This window comes from Cyprinodon tularosa, unplaced genomic scaffold (genome assembly GCF_016077235.1).
Source record: "Cyprinodon tularosa strain WSP-4 unplaced genomic scaffold, ASM1607723v1 ctg223, whole genome shotgun sequence".
NCBI classification, from domain to species: Eukaryota; Metazoa; Chordata; class Actinopteri; order Cyprinodontiformes; family Cyprinodontidae; genus Cyprinodon; species Cyprinodon tularosa.
The window spans coordinates 1,736,991-1,754,748 of record NW_024038833.1 but is presented as its reverse complement, the minus strand read 5'-3'; the positions used below and the strand labels follow the sequence as shown (position 1 = coordinate 1,754,748).

General features: G+C 36.1%; 2 protein-coding genes across 3 annotated transcripts in view; both read left to right on the top strand.

The window, feature by feature from the left end:
- Nucleotides 1-16,449, top strand: part of samhd1 (SAM domain and HD domain 1) — a 66,605-nt gene extending 50,156 nt beyond the window's left edge. Inside the window, exons 17-19 of one of the 2 annotated variants that reach the window (XR_005280918.1) lie at nt 15,108-15,194; nt 15,364-15,468; nt 15,640-16,449. Coding sequence is in view for 1 of the 2 variants with exons in the window: in XM_038286326.1 (XP_038142254.1) it covers nt 15,108-15,193 (86 nt within the window). In the remaining variant the exon portion in view is untranslated. Of the gene's footprint in view, nt 1-15,107; nt 15,199-15,363; nt 15,469-15,639 lie in introns of those variants that run through there. The other variant, XM_038286326.1, reaches the window with a different exon arrangement.
- LOC119784333 (deoxynucleoside triphosphate triphosphohydrolase SAMHD1-like) lies at nt 117-12,073 on the top strand. Its single transcript, XM_038286328.1, has 7 exons — nt 117-306; nt 707-766; nt 7,318-7,418; nt 7,512-7,620; nt 7,711-7,802; nt 7,903-7,988; nt 11,760-12,073. Exons 1-7 carry the CDS (start codon nt 136-138, stop codon nt 11,909-11,911), a joined length of 771 nt encoding a protein of 256 aa, XP_038142256.1. The 5' UTR covers nt 117-135; the 3' UTR covers nt 11,912-12,073.
- Nucleotides 16,450-17,758: the final 1,309 nt, after the last annotated feature.

Sequence of the window (17,758 nt, the reverse complement as noted above, 5' to 3'; positions counted from 1 at the left end):
CCTTTTGTTTCTAATACAAAGTAGACTATTTCCGCTTTATTCAGATAGATATGTTACTTTTATTTTCAGAATGTGATGTCCTGTTCTCACGATAAATAATTTTGTGTCTTGCAGCATGAGGAACTATCTAAAAAGATGATTGACCATCTGATGGAAAAGAATGATGGCTTACTAAAATATATGAAGGATGTGCGAAAGGAAATGACTGGCGAGGATAGAGGAGATCCTGAAGAAATAGAAGAGCTTAAAAATATTCTCAAAGAAGATCTGGATTTCATCAAGAATCTCATAGACCCAAAACATAAGGTGCCCATCCTGACAGTTTCTGGAATGTATGATTAAAAGTTCATCTGGTGGGGTGTGCTTTGGTGGCGCAGTGGTTAGGTCACACGACCCACGTATGAAGGCCTTAGTCCTTAATGTGGCTGACCTGGGTTTGAATCTGGCCTGTGGTCATTTCCTGCATGTCTCTCCCCCTCTCCTACCCCCTTTCCTGTCAACCTACTGTCCATAAAAAAACAAGCCACTATTGCTGTAAAAACTCAAAAAAAAGGTTAATCTGGTTTATAAAAATGGTCTCTGTTCTCAGTTTTCCTTGCTCTGATATAAACTCCTGTTTTTGCTTATGCTATATTCAACATTGATACAATACTAAACATCACCACAATCCTTGAATGTTACTTTGTGTTGATTTTATTCTATAAAGGCTGAGACGATCCCAGCTACTGACCAAGCAGCAGAAGAAGCAGGAGGAGCGAGCAAGCAGGTACTAGAAAAGGAAGAACCTGTACCTGAACTGTTTCAAATGTTGGATTTATAAGGCGCGATAACTGAAGCATTGTGTAAGATAATGATAGAAATATGTCATATTTGGCACCATCATTATGATAATATAGTGTAACAGGGTCTGGATGTCAATTTTATAAGCTCAAGTAGTTATATTATTATCACTAATCATTTCAGACCTCCCTCCAGCTTCTTCCGTCTTTCCATCTTTAAAATATCAATTTCCATCTAAAATAGCTGAGTTTGATATGTAAACGATACAAACACTGATATTGTTCTTTTCAAGAAGACAGAGTCCTGATTTTGTTTAAAGTTCCCATAGTGGCGGTATTTCACTAAAAATCAGATGAAAAAATTTATTGTTGGTTGACATCACTTAGGTGAAATTAGCAGCTCAATAGTAGAAAGGTGTCCATCCCAGGATTAAGATGAGCTTGAATTATATGTTCTAAATTTAAATGTAAACTAACAACAAGATGTTATAAATAGATGTTGTACCTTATTCGAAGGTCTAGATTTTAACTGATTGCAACCCAGTCTCATGGGAAAATGTACCCCCACTACGTTGGTCCACACTGCAAAACGTAGTGGAGGTACATTAATGGCCATTTTTTTGTGGTACTGTTACGTTTCTTCTACCTATACGCTTTCTATTGTTTTACGTCCTAGTCACGTGACTTTCAAGATTCCAGCTGGGAGAAGAAAAAAAATAAATATATGGCCGACATTCGCTCATTTTTTTGTGGAAAGATTAATGACTTGAGTTTGTTTTTGCATTAAAATGAGTTTTGATTACATTTCTAGTGAGAAATGTATAGTTTGTTACCAGAATATTTACTCAGGGAATGTACATATTCACTTGCTTGTTCGTTTCTTGCAAAGATTTTTCAAGATAATGTGAAACTGTAACATTTTGGTATAAACATGGCTGAGATTTCTCTAACTTTTAGTGGGAAAATCAATAATTTCAATCAGTTTCTGCATTTAAATGGGTTTTGATTACATTTATAGCGAGAAGTGTAGGGTTTATTTACATAATATTTCCTTAGTGAACATACATAATCACCCGCTTGCTAGTTTTTGCTACGTTTTTCGGATCTCGTCAGGATTATGTGAAATTGCAACGTTTAGGCTGCTACACATCTCCTAGCATTTAGCTGCCGCCCCGATTCAACATTGAATTCTTTGTGATTTAACTCCATCTGACGGATCAAACCCTCGCCACTGCGTGCGTTGCATCTGAGGTTGATTTTCAGATCAATGCATTACGTCGTGGCATACGGGAGAAACTAATTAAACTAGTTAAAAAAAGGATCATGGGTTAAGATCGGATGTGTTTTATTTGGAAATCTACCGGATCCTTTGTGCATTTCACTTCCTGTTTGGTGCGATCTCATTGATGGGTTTTGACCCGATTTTGACCAAAGAGGAACAAAAAATAAATAAAAAACAATTTAAATACACAACCAGCATATCTGGAATCAGTGACAGAGAGCATACATAATCACCCGCTTGCTAGTTTTTGTTACGGTTTTTCGGATCTCGTCAGGATTATGTGAAATTGCAACGTTTTGGCTGCTACCCATCGCCTAGCATTTAGCTGCCGCCCCGATTCAACATTGAATTCTTTGTGATTTAACTCCATCTGACGGATCAAACCCTCGCCACTGCGGCGTTGCGTCTGAGGTTGATTTTCAGATCAATGCATTACGTCGTGGCATACGGGAGAAACTAATTAAACTAGTTAAAAAAAGGATCATGGGTTAAGATCGGATGTGTTTTATTTGGAAATCTACCGGATCCTTTGTGCATTTCACTTCCTGTTTGGTGCGATCTCATTGATGGGTTTTGACCAGATTTTGACCAAAGAGGAACTAAAAAAAAACAAAAAACAATTTGAATACACAACCAGCATATCTGGAATCAGTGACAGAGAGCGACTGGGACCAAAAGTTTATTAATCTCTCCCCACTGATTTCCATTCAAAATGTTTTCGATCCCACCGTGCTCTAGGGAAGGGGCGGGCATACCGCCACCTACTGTTCATGAGTGTGTAGCAACATTGTTTTACGTCTATTAAATTCTATTTTTTAATTTTGTATTCTGAAGATAAATAAATAATGCTTTCCTTAATCTATAAATATCTTTTATATTTCCTTTATTTCCCAATAATCCTTTAAGACTCCATTCTTGGCCTGTCCTCTTTTCAATTTCTTCCTTTCAGGTTCATATGTTTTGCAGTTCATCAATACATCTGCATTTTCTATCTCTCCACATCCTTCACATTTATCATTATTTTTCCTCCCTATTAAGTATAAATTGTCATTTAAATAAGTATGACCTACTCTTAATCTGATCATTATTATTTCTTCCCTTCGGTTTCTCTCATTAATATTTCTATTTAATACTGACTTTTGTACTTTATATAACCTTCTTCCTTTTTATCTTCATTCCACCTTTTTTTTGCCATTTTTCAATGTCTTTCCTCTTAATAAATGATTTTCCTTTCCCTTTCCCTAAAGGAATTGTAATTGTTATTGCCTCCTCTAATTGCTAATTTGTCTACTACTACTACATTTTCCCACTTTGACCTTTTAAGGTTAGCATATTGACCAAAAGCTGACACCAAAAATAAAGCAATCGATTATTTACAACAATATGCTACATTTAATGAAGACTAATACAGATTTTACTCTCTTATAAGAATTAGTTTCAGGTTTTATAGGGGAGAGTTTGTATCGGCAGTCATCTGGGAATCTTTTATGTATTTACTGGTAAAGAACAACCTCTCAACCCATTTAATGTAAATGTTGCGTCGAACCAGAAAGTTATTTGATGAGCATAGATGCATAAATATGTGCATAGCTTTAACAAGGGCCTCGTGAAGGTCTGTTCTGTTATTCTCTTTTGGAGAATATAGACATTGTGGGCATTCATTTCCCTGATAAGCTGGTGAAGATTCTTAGACATCCAGGTCATAATCATTCCAAAAAAAAAAAAAAAAAAAAAAAAAAAAACTTTGGACTTTGTTTTTCAAGTTTGAAGACTTCCCATTCAGGACGTTTTTCAATTCAAAATTACAGTAGCCCAACAAATCCTTGTTTTGGCTAAGAAAATATGCAAATTGAACCTGATGCCTGATCCCAATAGCTTGACTCTGAACCGAATTTGATCCCTATTACTTTTTGGCCACATGCACATTATTGTGCTGCCTGGTCAACCCTAAGAAAACTGAACTGACACCCAATGCATGGAGGGTAACCCAAAAAGGGCCATTGTTAGAGAAACTGGGTGCCTACAAAGTGCTGTTTTCAAGCTAATTAATGGAAAGTTAGCTGGAATGAAAAGTAGACAAATAACAATTACAATTCCTTTAGGGAAAGGGGAAGGAAAATCATTTATTAAGAGGAAAGAAATTGAAAAATGGCACAAAAAAAAAGGTGGAATGAAGATAAAAAGGAAGAAGGTTATATAAAGTACAAAAGTCAGTATTAAATAGAAATATTAATGAGAGAAACCGAAGGGAAGAAATAATAATGATCAGATTAAGAGTAGGTCATACTTATTTAAATGACAATTTATACTTAATAGGGAGGAAAAATAATGATAAATGTGAAGGATGTGGAGAGATAGAAAATGCAGATGTATTGATGAACTGCAAAACATATGAACCTGAAAGGAAGAAATTGAAAAGAGGACAGGCCAAGAATGGAGTCTTAAAGGATTATTGGGAAATAAAGGAAATATAAAAGATATTTATAGATTAAGGAAAGCATTATTTATTTATCTTCAGAATACAAAATTTAAAAATAGAATTTAATAGATGTAAAACAATGTTGCTACACACTCAGTAACAGTAGGTGGCGGTATGCCCGCCCCTTCCCTAGAGGCCGGTGGGATCGAAAACATTTTGAATGGAAATCAGTGGGGAGAGATTAATAAACTTTTGGTCCCAGTCGCTCTCTGTCACTGATTCCAGATATGCTGGTTGTGTATTCAAATTGTTTTTTGTTTTTTTTTTAGTTCCTCTTTGGTCAAAATCTGGTCAAAACCCATCAATGAGATCGCACCAAACAGGAAGTGAAATGCACAAAGGATCCGGTAGATTTCCAAATAAAACACATCCGATCTTAACCCATGATCCTTTTTTTAACTAGTTTAATTAGTTTCTCCCGTATGCCACGACGTAATGCATTGATCTGAAAATCAACCTCAGACGCAACGCACGCAGTGGCGAGGGTTTGATCCGTCAGATGGAGTTAAATCACAAAGAATTCAATGTTGAATCGGGGCGGCAGCTAAATGCTAGGCGATGGGTAGCAGCCAAAACGTTGCAATTTCACATAATCCTGACGAGATCCGAAAAACCGTAGCAAAAACTAGCAAGCGGGTGATTATGTATGCTCTCTGTCATTGATTCCAGATATGCTGGTTGTGTATTTAAATTGTTTTTTTTTTTTTTTTTTTTTAGTTCCTCTTTGGTCAAAATCTGGTCAAAACCCATCAATGAGATCGCACCAAACAGGAAGTGAAATGCAAAAAGGATCCGGTAGATTTCCAAATAAAACACATCCGATCTTAACCCATGATCCTTTTTTTAACTAATTTAATTAGTTTCTCCCGTATACCACGACGTCATGCATTGATCTGAAAACCAACCTCAGACGCAACGCCGCAGTGGCGAGGGTTTGATCCGTCAGATGGAGTTAAATCACAGGAGATGTGTAGCAGCCTAAACGTTGCAATTTCACATAATCCTGACGAGATCCGAAAAACGTAGCAAAAACTAACAAGCGGGTGATTATGTATGTTCACTAAGTAAATATTATGTAAATAAACCCTACACTTCTCGCTATAAATGTAATCAAAAACCCATTTAAATGCAGAAACTGATTGAAATTATTGATTTTCCCACTAAAAGTTAGAGAAATCTCAGCCATGTTTATACCAAAATGTTACAGTTTCACATTATCTTGAAAAATCTTTGCAAGAAACGAACAAGCAAGTGAATATGTACATTCCCCGAGTAAATATTCTGGTAACAAACTATACATTTCTCACTAGAAATGTAATCAAAACTCATTTTAATGCAAAAACAAACTCAAGTCATTAATCTTTCCACAAAAAATGAGCGAATGTCGGCCATCTATATATATATTTTTTTCTTCTCCCACCTGGAATCTTGAAAGTCACGTGACTAGGACGTAAAACAATAGAAAGCGTATAAGTAGAAGAAACGTAACAGTACCACAAAAAAATGGCCATTAATGTACCTCCACTACGTTTTGCAGTGTGGACCAACGTAGTGGGGGTACATTTTCCCATGAGACTGGGTTGCTGATAGCGCAGCAGTGCCTGCCCCACTCAAAGCAGGTGGAGAAGGAGGCGGGGCCAGTGACATCGAGTTGCATTGCGCTTTCAGAATAAAAGCATGTCAGGTAGAAATGTCGAAATCAATTTTTTTTTTTTTCTTACCGTAATATATTTTTTTCTCTTGGGGACAAATGCGCCTTTCACAAACCCTCTCAGCTACGTCTATACTATTAATGGGAAAAATGCAAAAATATTGTCAATGAATGTTTGTTTAATTAAACAGGTAGTCGATAATAAAGTAAAAAAGAGAATATAGGAATATAGGAAAAAAAATACACATTCTAACTTTACAGTTTTAAGCCTAATACAACCTGTTTTTTTTTTTGTTTTTTTTCTACTAACATGCCTGTTTTCTTTTTGGTTTCTTTCTTGTTTGCTTTGATAAACATTTTAGAATGACTTTGTTATTGTTGTTCTACAAGCATATATAATCAACATTGATAAAGTACTAAACATCACCACAATCCTCGAATGTTATGGAAGCAATGGTAGTAAAATGTATGATCAATATTATGGAAATTTAAGAAAATTTGACACGGAGTTATAGACTGGTCCATATAAAACCAGCGTAGCATTAAAACCGGGGCTGAAACAATTAATCAGATTAATCGTGAACAGCCAAGCCTTATCAAAAGTCACAATCATGCTTTTGCTCCTTAAGATTCTGATAATGGACATATTTAAATAATGGAATCAAAAACATGGGGAGCATGCTGCCGAACCAACCCAGAAGTTATGACTCTTGACGTCAGTATTTTTTGGGCCCTGCGTACAGCCCATTTTTAACCTGGTTTAATTCCGAAAAAAATCTTCTTTACGGAACCTTTGGTTTTCCGATTATTAATCTAAAAAATAATCGAAAGATTAATTCATTTGCAAAATAGCAGCCCTAATCTGAATATATTCATCTTCTTCTGTATATGTCTGTGTGTTTGGCAAAACACCTGGCAATAATTGTTTACAATATTTTTTATAACAATTTTTATTGAGCTTTTTAGAATACAGACAAAAAGGCAGTCAAAACAATACGAAAGATAAGAAAATATAGAACCAACAAAACAAATATAACATACTAGGGGGAAACTTTTATTCCAATACGCTAAAGATGAAGGGCATCCTTCATAACTAATTCTTTACGATTCTGTTGTTCTTCTGTAGAGGCCACCCTCAAATCCTTCAGAAAAGCGCTACATCCTCTACGAAATTGTGTCCAACGAGAGGAACAAGATTGATGTAGATAAGTGGGATTATTTTGCCAGGTGGGGATTTTTTATATGATTTCACACACTAAATGTGTCTTGTCTTAAATATAAACATATTTTTAAATGTGTGTTTCCTTTTCAATATCACAGAGACTGCCATTACCTGGGTATGAAGAACAGCTTTGACCATGAGCGTTTGATTAAATCTGCTAGGGCGTGTGAGGTGGATGGAGAGTGGCAGATCTGTTACAGAGACAAGGTGTGATTTAGTTGAGATTTTTCCTTCCTATCAATATTCAAAATCAGATTTACAATACGTGCCACTGAACATTGTGATTATCGTTAACAGGACGTGTTCAATCTGTATGACATGTTCTACACAAGGTTCTCTTTACACAAAAGAGCCTTCCAGCACAAAGTGAAAAACAGCATAGAGTTGATGTAAGAAACCCCTGACATTGCTGAAACTCAGTGGCAACTGTGTCTCCTTGTATTTCATGCAATGTTATCATTACCATTACAATTTGCAATGTTCCTTCAGGATCACAGACGCTTTCCTGGAAGCAGATAAGCACCTGTCCCTGTCTGAAGCTATAGATGATATGGAAAAGTACACTCAGCTGACAGGTGAGTCAGCTCTTACAACACTGTAATAAAAGTTATATTTATATGTTGGTCTGGCAAAACATGGATTTTTAAAACCAGCTCAAACATTCAATTCAATTCAGTTTATTTATATAGTGCCAATTCACAACACATGTCATCTCACATGTCAGTCAAATTGACTGCACCAAAGAACATCTTTTTCATCTTACCTGGAAATGGCGTATGCACAGGTGGAGAGAAATCTAAAATCTGCGCTAAAAGATTTCGACTTTGTTTCCCCTGCTGCTGATATTTGGTCTGCTAAGTGCTAACAAGAGAAGCTATATGGGGTAACGGTACACTGGATCAGATAATCCCCATTGAAGCACAATAAGGCTGTATGTCAGAGAATTTGTGGTAGATACACATATGATTTAATTATTGCAGAAATCCAAGACATTTAATCTCTTATGGATTACTCAAAGTAGTTGCTCAACTAGATCAAAACAGTCCAATCACAGTTCAGGTTCTATAGTTACATTTGATGCTGCCAAACCTTTGAGATAAGAACCAATCTTAATTAGGGGGGTGTCACTAATCTTATGTTCAATAAAATATATAGTTTTTATAAAGAATACCATAAAATAGTAACTGATAAGAGCTTGGGGGATACATGGTTCAACAGAGGTCTGGCTCTCTGTGAGTTTTGCAACTGTTTTAAAAAGATATATAGGATTATTCTTATTCTGTTCTATTAATGAAGAGTCGTTTTCTAAAGCAGTTGAAATGTTTTCATATTAGGCAGGATTCGTGTACAGATGCAAAACATAGTTCCCTAGTATCATATGCTTTAAAGTATCTAGCTCCAAATTAAACCAGAAAGCCAGCTTCCAAATAATAGTGACTTTTAAAGGGGCTACTGTCTATAGCAGTGCACAGAGAAGTAACCCCCAACATGATCAAATTGTGAAGGGGAATAAATTATAATGGTTGCCCTCTGTAGTGAGGAATATATTTTTAAAATGTATTTCTTCATTATCTGATAATGATCTACTAAAATGGACCATTTGGGAGATAAGAACTTTGTTAAATGGGTGCCAACTGTCAGAAGCAGTTTAGGTTTTCCCCAAAAAGTCTGCCACTTATCAACTTAACTCAACTTCCTCAAACTTCCATAGTGAAAGTGTTTAAGGTTGGATCTATTTTCACAAAGGCTACGTTCACACTGCAGGCCTTGATGCTCAATTGCAATTTTTTTGTCAAATCCGATTTTTGTGCATTGCCATTCACATTACAAAATATATGCAACTGGTATGTGATCTCCTGTGTGAACTGCACTCATACAACCTAAGTGTCTCGCATTCGCAGTAGAGGACGCAATGACGTCACAAGCAAGCATGCCCGGTGTTTACGGAAGTAAACATGGATGGCAGTGCTGGAGAACACCTAGCGATCTTTCCCAAAATTAAAAACTCAATCTTTCCCAGGTGGTTGAACATAAATACTACTCTCCTCATTATCGTTCACCATTGTTGTTGTTCTTGCTGCTTCTGCGTAGCAAAGAGCAGAAGAGTGACCACTGTTGGGTATTAATGACATTCAGGTCGGGTGAATTTGACCTGGCTGTTCAGACACAGGTCGCATTTGAAAAAAAACTCTGGCTACTCTTCCCGTTGTGAGTAATGTAAGTCCACTTATTGAAATCAAGTGTGATGTAACCAGAATGCCACCTGGAGACACACCTACTTGCTTGTGATCGAGCCTTATTGGTTTGATGTTATTTTAAGTGGAAGAGACTCATACGTAGAAAGATTTTATTGACATGAAAGAAATAAATTATTTTGCACTTGGACCCCAGCAGAAGGCACTGTGAAACTAAGTTAACATGAGCTTGAGTGAATAACTAAAGAGTAATAGGCCCCGTCCACACGAAGTCAAAACAAACATTAAACGCAAATATTTTCCAGAACGTTTGTCTTAAAGACGGAGACGTAAAATAAATGTGATCGACCACATGAATGCATGAAAACGCTGCAAAATGTATGCCAGGCCTGTAAGTGGCGCTGTGGTGCCAAAGCAAAAATAGGCGAAAACAGGCAACGAAATGTTGGGCATGCTGAACTATGTCGTTGATATTGCTCTTTTCTTCCTGGAGATATTCCAGAAGAAGAAGATTCTGTTGTAAGCCCGACAGCAGGGTGAGTAGCATTAGCAGCAACCATTCAACACAGTACGGCGCCATTGTTGTTGTGATACTGTGTTGCGCATCCGTGTTTAGAGGCGACGCTATGACGCATGCGTGTAAGAAAAAAATGCGGTCAGAGCTTAAAGATGGAACCGCGAAAACGGTGTTTCAAAATCTTCCCACTCTGAAGGCTTAATAAAAAAAAGATTGTTTACAGACCCCCAAAACGCCGGCTTCGTATGGATGAGAGGCTGGTTTGGTGAAAATTTGTGAATTTAGGCCAGGGTTTGACTTCGTGTGGACGGGGCCTTAGACTAGTCCATGCCCCGGACCCCTGGACACTGATGGAGTAAGCTGGAAGATGAGACGGTGGAGGTGGGTCAAAGTTCAACTGAAACGTTAAATGGGGAAGCTGGGCCTTCGTCTCAATGAAGAGTGTCTTGAGAAACAAATTAATTTGGAGAGGGTACAGTCTTCCGTCGATTGGCTGAAGCTTGAGTTAGGCATTTCAGTTGGCATTCCAGGTTAGGCTGAATAAAATTCTTCCAGGCTAAATTTTCGTTCAATCTTCATTTTCTATCTGAGTCTGCTGTGTCCCTCAAAAGATGAGTAAAAAATAAACTGTAACCTACCCTATTCCAACATACTTTAATGATTTTGATAAACTGAAATGGTTTGATAATATTTTGAGGTGCTCCTTCTACATACAATTGTTTAATAACTGTATGTTATATATTTATTTTTCATCATATTCTTTGAAACACCATAATTTCTACATTACTTTACATCATTTTCAAAGTATTGAATCAGTTGCTTTGATCATGAGTTGTCAGTCGAGCAGTTATTCATACTTTTAATACTTTTACTCTTATCCAAGTAATTTCTTGAAGAGCAACTTTAAACGTTTACTTCAGTTAAAACTTGATGAAGTACTGCAACCTTTTCTTGTCTATAGTTTTGGGGTACTCCACCCACTGCTGGTAGCTTCAGAACTTTGAAGTAACTTTGCTCTCCCTGCAGCTGACTGATCATCACCTGGGCTATTATCTTATCTAACTTACTTTTCTATTCACTTGCTTATATTTCTAGTATGGATTTGATTTTAAAGTATTAGAGCAATTCAGTCATTTTCTTATATCGTTTATTTTACCCTTTTGAATCAACTTTAGTAAGTACATGGTTCCTCTGAACAATATTCAGAGCTAACTTTTTCTACCAGAATTTAAGCCAGAATTTGCACTTCAAATAGCATGTGCAAAATTAGCTTGGTTTTAAGCAAAGGATAGAAATTTACCTCGTTTTTTTATTTAAGGAATCATTGACCTCATGCATTAAACCTGCTCACTGCTATTATTTTAACAAAGCTCTTTCAATATTAGAAACCCCTAATCAGCTCAATGTGCATTTCATGTCAGTTTCTTTTTTTAATACACCAGGTATTAAATTGATAACCATATCCATCTCTTTGTCTGTTTATTTGTTCTTTGCATAAATTAGGTATCATTTAATTGGCTTTAGTTGCATTTTAGGATACTGTGAATAAATTTCAATAAATTTAGAAATGAATTTGCCTTCATGCCTAATTGATTGTGTGTTCCTATTTTTTTCCCTTTCCTTTTGCCCTTTAGATGATGTATTTGAAAAGATACTAAACGACTCTTCAGGCAAACTTGATGATGCAAAGGCCATACTACTGAGAATACATCGCAGAGACATCTACAGCTGTCTGGGAGAATTAATCTCTCAGAAATCCAAAAAAGAACTTCAAGTAAGCATTTGAGTTGCTGGACAGCTGATGTGGGTTGTACATGATAGTTCAAATGTTGACAACTCAGCAGGTCTTTGTTTTTCTAATCCTAGTTTTACTCTTACACAGTAAGGTTGGATTTGCAGGAAAGTCTATAAAGATTAAAGGAAAATACTGATACAATATAAGTAAGTTCATTATGAAGTAATGTTTACATGAACATATAGACAACTTACTTTTACCTGGTAATTGGTAAATTTAAGTGGTTAAACAGTTTTGAATGCCTGGTTTCAGTAGGACTGTAGGAAAATCTAAAAATCAGTTTCCCAGGGTATAAGTAAATACTCATATTTATGAAGACACTCACACATACATACATGCATACATGCACATATATATATATATATATATATATATATATATATATATATATATATATATATATATATATATATATATATATATATATATATATATATATATATATATATATATATAAACTGTTTTCTCACCCATCGTGGGGTGGTATGTGTTATCCTCAAGCTCGGGTCCTCTACCAGAGACCTGGGAGTTTGAGGGTACTGCGCAGTATCTTAGCTGTTCCTAGGACTGCGCTCTTCTGGACAGAGGCCCTTGATGTTTTACCTGGAATCTGCTGTAGCCACTCTCCCAGTTTGGGGGTCACACCCCAAGTGCTCCAGTTACCACTGGCATCACTGCTGCTCTTACTTTCCACATCTGACAGTAACACCGACGAGTCCGGTACAGGTAATCGTGAGTTAGATTCCCGCCATGGACATCCACCCTTAGGCATGATAAAGGCAAGGTCCTTAGTGCTTAGTGGCCTACCTCAGGCATGAGTGAAACCGCAAATACAAGAGCCATATGGGCTCGGACGTTGCCCCGGTTAACAAGGTCCGCATCAGTTGCTAGGGAACCAGGGCAACTTGATGACAAATTGGCTACTGGAACAAGATATAGATGGAGTGGAGCAGAAACTTGGAACTAATATTTATATATATGGTAACAATCCATGCAATCGACACATACCAGAAAATCATTTCCCTTTATTACTAATAAAGTGAAATAACGCAGCGACAAGTATTGAACACAGTTACTGTTGTGCTCCCTTTATTTAATATTAGTTCTTCAAATTGTACAGCCACCATGAGCACCCGGTAAAGGGTGAGAGGACAGCTTCAGGTCCAAACTTTCTTTAATATAGGGTGACCATATTTTCATTTTGAAAAACCAGGACACCTTGGAGCGGGGGGATCTCTGTTCCCATGCATAGAGATGTCTGTGGAATGCACTCATTTAACATAGGCCTACGTAATCCTACAATAACATGATATTAACAGTTGATGGTAATAAATGTATTTAGTAAAAATGCTTAACAATTCTTGTAATGAATGAATAGCACAATGAAAGAAATAATGTCTCATCTAAACATCCCTCACTTAACAATAAAAGTTAACAATAACTCTTAACTACTCCCAATAACAGATGATACTCAGCCTCAGTAATGAACGAAATAATGTCTGTTCTGTAGGCTATTGGTAAAAATAAATTAACAAATGAGCTAATTAACAAAAAATACCTCTTGTGTAGCAAAAATAACTCAAAATGTACCAAAAACGAACAAAAATATCAATAGACTATCTTTACTTTCGGTGTCCAGGTGGCTTTTGAGATTCCTTGCACCTCCATTGGACACTGAGACATATGTGGCTGCTTTGCACACTGTGCACAAGGCCTCCCATTTGTCTCGACCCGGTCTGAAAGCGGGGAAAATTTTGTAAATCGTCGGTAAACAAACATTTGCGCCTTTGCATGTTGTTGGCGTTATCTATATTCTGATTAGGGATCACATCACACGCAGCGCCATGCGCAGTGCCCTAGTGCCTGTAAATTTAATGGTCCAATGAAGGTAATTTAAAAAAACAGGACATTTCCTCACTTTCTCAAAAAAAACAGGACGTGAAATACGGACATGTCCTGGGAAATATGGACGTTTGGTCACGCTATTTAATAGAGCTGAGAGTGGTTTACAAGAAATACAGAAAAAAGAAACAATTGGAAACTATAATTTTCACTCGCCATAAATAGTCATTTCTAATTTGTCCAGCAGGTGGCAGCAAGAGGCCTCAAATAAATCACAAACCCCATACTGTTTAAATTGCTATATATATTTAAGTTGCACAGATATACAAATCTTGCTAGTGTACTGACAAAGTTATTTTATTCATTTAAACACTCCAAGGTTCTTGAACAAACAGTTCTAAATGGTCTCCAACGATTAGGCTACTTCGTCAACTTTCTGCTCATCTAACACTGAACTACTCTTACAACAGCAACGGCTATTGGCAGCTTAAAATTACAATGGACCAATCAGAGGAAACATTATTCAGATGGCTTCCTTTGCTCTTAAATTGATAAACACAGTTTTATTAGTCCACTTTCAACAGTTACAGAAATTCATTTAATACTTTGTACAAAAGCCTTTGTAGCAATTACAGCTTCAAGACGCCTCCTGTATAGAGAAATTAATCACATGCATTGCTCAGGTCTGATTTTGGCCCATTCTTCCACACGAACAATCCTCAAATCTCTTCTATGATCTCTGATCTTTAGTTCATTCCATAGATTTTTTTATTGGATTCATGTCAAGTGATTGGCTGGGTGATTCTAGCAGCTTTATTTTCCTTTACTGAATCCAATTAAGTTTCCTTGTGTGTGTGCTTGGGGTCATTTTCTAGCTGAAATGTCCATCCACATGTCACCTTCATCATCCTGGTAAATGGCAATAGATTTTTATCAAGAATGTCTCTGTACATTATTCTATTCATCCCTCCTTCAATCATTTGAAGTGCTGAAAAACAGCCCTACGTCATCTAACCAGACTATATTCTCCCAGTATTTCACAGGCTTGTCTAAATGCTGTGCATCAAACCTTAATCAAGCTTCATCATGCTTTTTCTTAAGCAATGGAGTCTTGCATGGCGAGCATGCATACCAGCCATGGTGGCTGAGTGCATTTATTATTGTTTTCTTTGAAGCAATTGTTGGACAACTCTTCTATGTGTGGATTGTATGGATTGTTAATGACATCTGGTGAAAATGTCACGTCAATAGCACCTCTAGAAATATATTTACAGAGAAAAATTGTGTGTTCAATACTTAGTTAGATTTCACCTGTTGTATAGTAAATGCTCCACTTATTTTAAAGGGAATAAAAAACAGATGGGAACAGTTGGAAATAAACAACCCCAAAGGTGGCACCGAAAATCTGCAGCCAGAAGACTTTGTCGTTGATGTAAGTTTTTATCTACAATTTTTCACATTAGACAGAATATCTACATATGTAAATAGGACAATTCTGCTAAGATTAACATTTGTTTTCTAGTTGTAATTCAATCCCAGGAATTGAATTGCTTTTTGCGTTATTTATTGTATTTGCTGACCTAAATTTCATTCTTTTGTAGGTAAAAGAAATAAACTATGGGATGAAGGAAAAGGACCCAATAGAGCATGTGTGGTTCTACAAAAAGGACAATCCAACAAAGCCCTTCAAACTGGATAAAAATCAAGTATGAATAAAACATAGCACTGTAAAATTTTAAATCTTCCAATCTGTAGATTCTGAATCTGCATCAATTTTTATTTATGCTATACTCAAACTGTAGGGAATTTATACAAGCTCTTTTCCTTAACAATTTTCATTCCTCCATTTAATACAATATTTCTTGTTTACTTTTTAGGTTTCTAACCTTCTTCCAGGAACATTCAGCGAGAAAATAATCAGAATCTACTGCAAGAAGACGACTAAGGAGACTCTGAAAGCTGACCAAATTCACTTCGAGAAATATAAGAAGATACATGACGGAATGATCAATGCATAAGTGCTGCTTTTCTTTGAGCTGTATTTGACAGCAGCAGAACAGCTATTTTAAGGCAATCATTATTAATTTCCTAATTGTTACTAATACGTTTTTATAGATATTGATTTGCTAATTCATACCCCTAACAGCTGGGTAATGTGAATAAGGCCAGAACAATGGATGACAATCTGCCATGTTTTATAGCTTCACATACAGTTAAAAGTACAGTTACAACAATAAAAAAAAAAATTCATTCTAAATGGTGATAAAAACTCAATAGTTTTGAGTCTAATGACATCAACAAGCAAAAAGTAAGCAAATGATACCAATGGCATGGAAATTGGTGACAAAAATATATATATTTTTCAAATATTACATCATAATCATTCAGAGACAGCAAATTGGATTGATCAATCAATAAATGTATCACTTAGCCATAGAAGAGCGTGCCACAAATGCTTTTCTATTTCTTGAGTGTTCTCTAGACTCTCAATACAAGCAATCCTGTTTTCTGTTGCATAATGGGATGAAGTAAAAAATGTGACGTGCCCATAATTATAAAAATTCCACTTAATAAACTTGGTATTGGGGACTATAATCAAAAGGGGAAAGATATGTTTTTGTTGAGCTTTGATGTTAAGGGACATTTTCCTCTGAAGTGAAGGTGTTGATTTGTGGTGTTATCTATATTTAGAATAGAATAAAATTCATTAGGATAAGGTTTTATTTTAGAATGTAATTACTGCTGTTAGGAGGCTTGTTATAGAAAATATATCTTTATATCCCTTTATAGATATATGCATTTATTCTTTTTAATTGGGTTTTGTTTCGATTTTATCTAAGACAGTTTTTTAAAGAAAAAAAATACATTTTAGCCAGTCTCGTGATTAAAGTGGGTTTTAAGTTTTTTTTTTGTTTTTTTTTTTACACATATAAATTACTTAAAGGTCCAATATTATGAAAAATCTTCATTTTAAACATTTTGTAACAGTCAAATGAGTCCTGAAGCCTGTGTATGGAATTCACAACAGGAAAAAATCCTTTCACCTCTATCATTGCCTTTGTCCACCTCTTAGCTTTTTGCTCAAAATGGTCTGCTTGAAAAATTTCCCCTTATGATGTCATAAGAGGAAATATGTTGCAGCCCAGCAGACAAGCTATGGTCTTCGTCTAATGTATCATTCCACTCTCCTAGGCAATCTGTAAGAACTGACTGGTTGTCATTATTGTGGGTTGTGGGGACACTGCCTTTGGGAGCGCAGGGGTGGGGAAAGTAAAAGAGCTCGCCCAGAGGAGGGCTTAATAAAAAGATGTTTGGTAAAGGATGACTGCCTAATCTGAAAAGAATTTTCCTCTACAAATGGCAAAAACATGCTCTGAGGGCCGAATTGTTAATATTTTTTTATTCTCAAATATAGAATAATATTGGACCTTTAATAGTTTTAAGTGAAGATTTATTTGCATGAATATGTTCTACATAATGGTAGTAACTCAGCTTCCTCTTACCCTTCATATTTCAGTAATGTTTTATTATTAAAACCTATTTTTGATTAACGCTAAAAACAAAACTATATTTGCTATGTACTTTTTGTATATATTAAAATTATAGACTGAAAAAAGGTTCTGTTTGAATAAAAAGTGGGATGTCAGTGTGTGAGTTCTTTTGTTCAACACAAGTGAGACATGGAAAAAATTATGTTTCAGTCTCTAGACATCAACATTTTTTTGCATTGCCGTTCACATTTCCAAATATATGCGACATGTATGTGATCTCCTATGTGAAGTGCAGTCATACAATGCATGTGTCCAGCATGCGCAGTAGAGGATGCAATGATGTCACAGGCCAGCGTGCTCTGTGTTTACGGAAGTAAACATGGATGGTAGTGCCGGAGCGCATCTAGCGATCTTTCCCAACCATTAAAACACAATCTTTTCAATATGGTTAAACATAAATGCTGCTCTCCACATCATTGTCTGCCATGGTTGTTGTTTTTCTTGC

Bases quoted from the DNA above. Each gene is read 5' to 3' on its own strand.
- LOC119784333 (XM_038286328.1), top strand. From the start codon at position 136: ATGATTGACCATCTGATGGAAAAGAATGATGGCTTACTAAAATATATG. The intron at 7,419-7,511 runs GTGGGGATTTTT...TCAATATCACAG, and splicing joins AAGTGGGATTATTTTGCCAG to AGACTGCCATTACCTGGGTA. The intron at 7,989-11,759 runs GTGAGTCAGCTC...TTTGCCCTTTAG, and splicing joins AAAGTACACTCAGCTGACAG to ATGATGTATTTGAAAAGATA.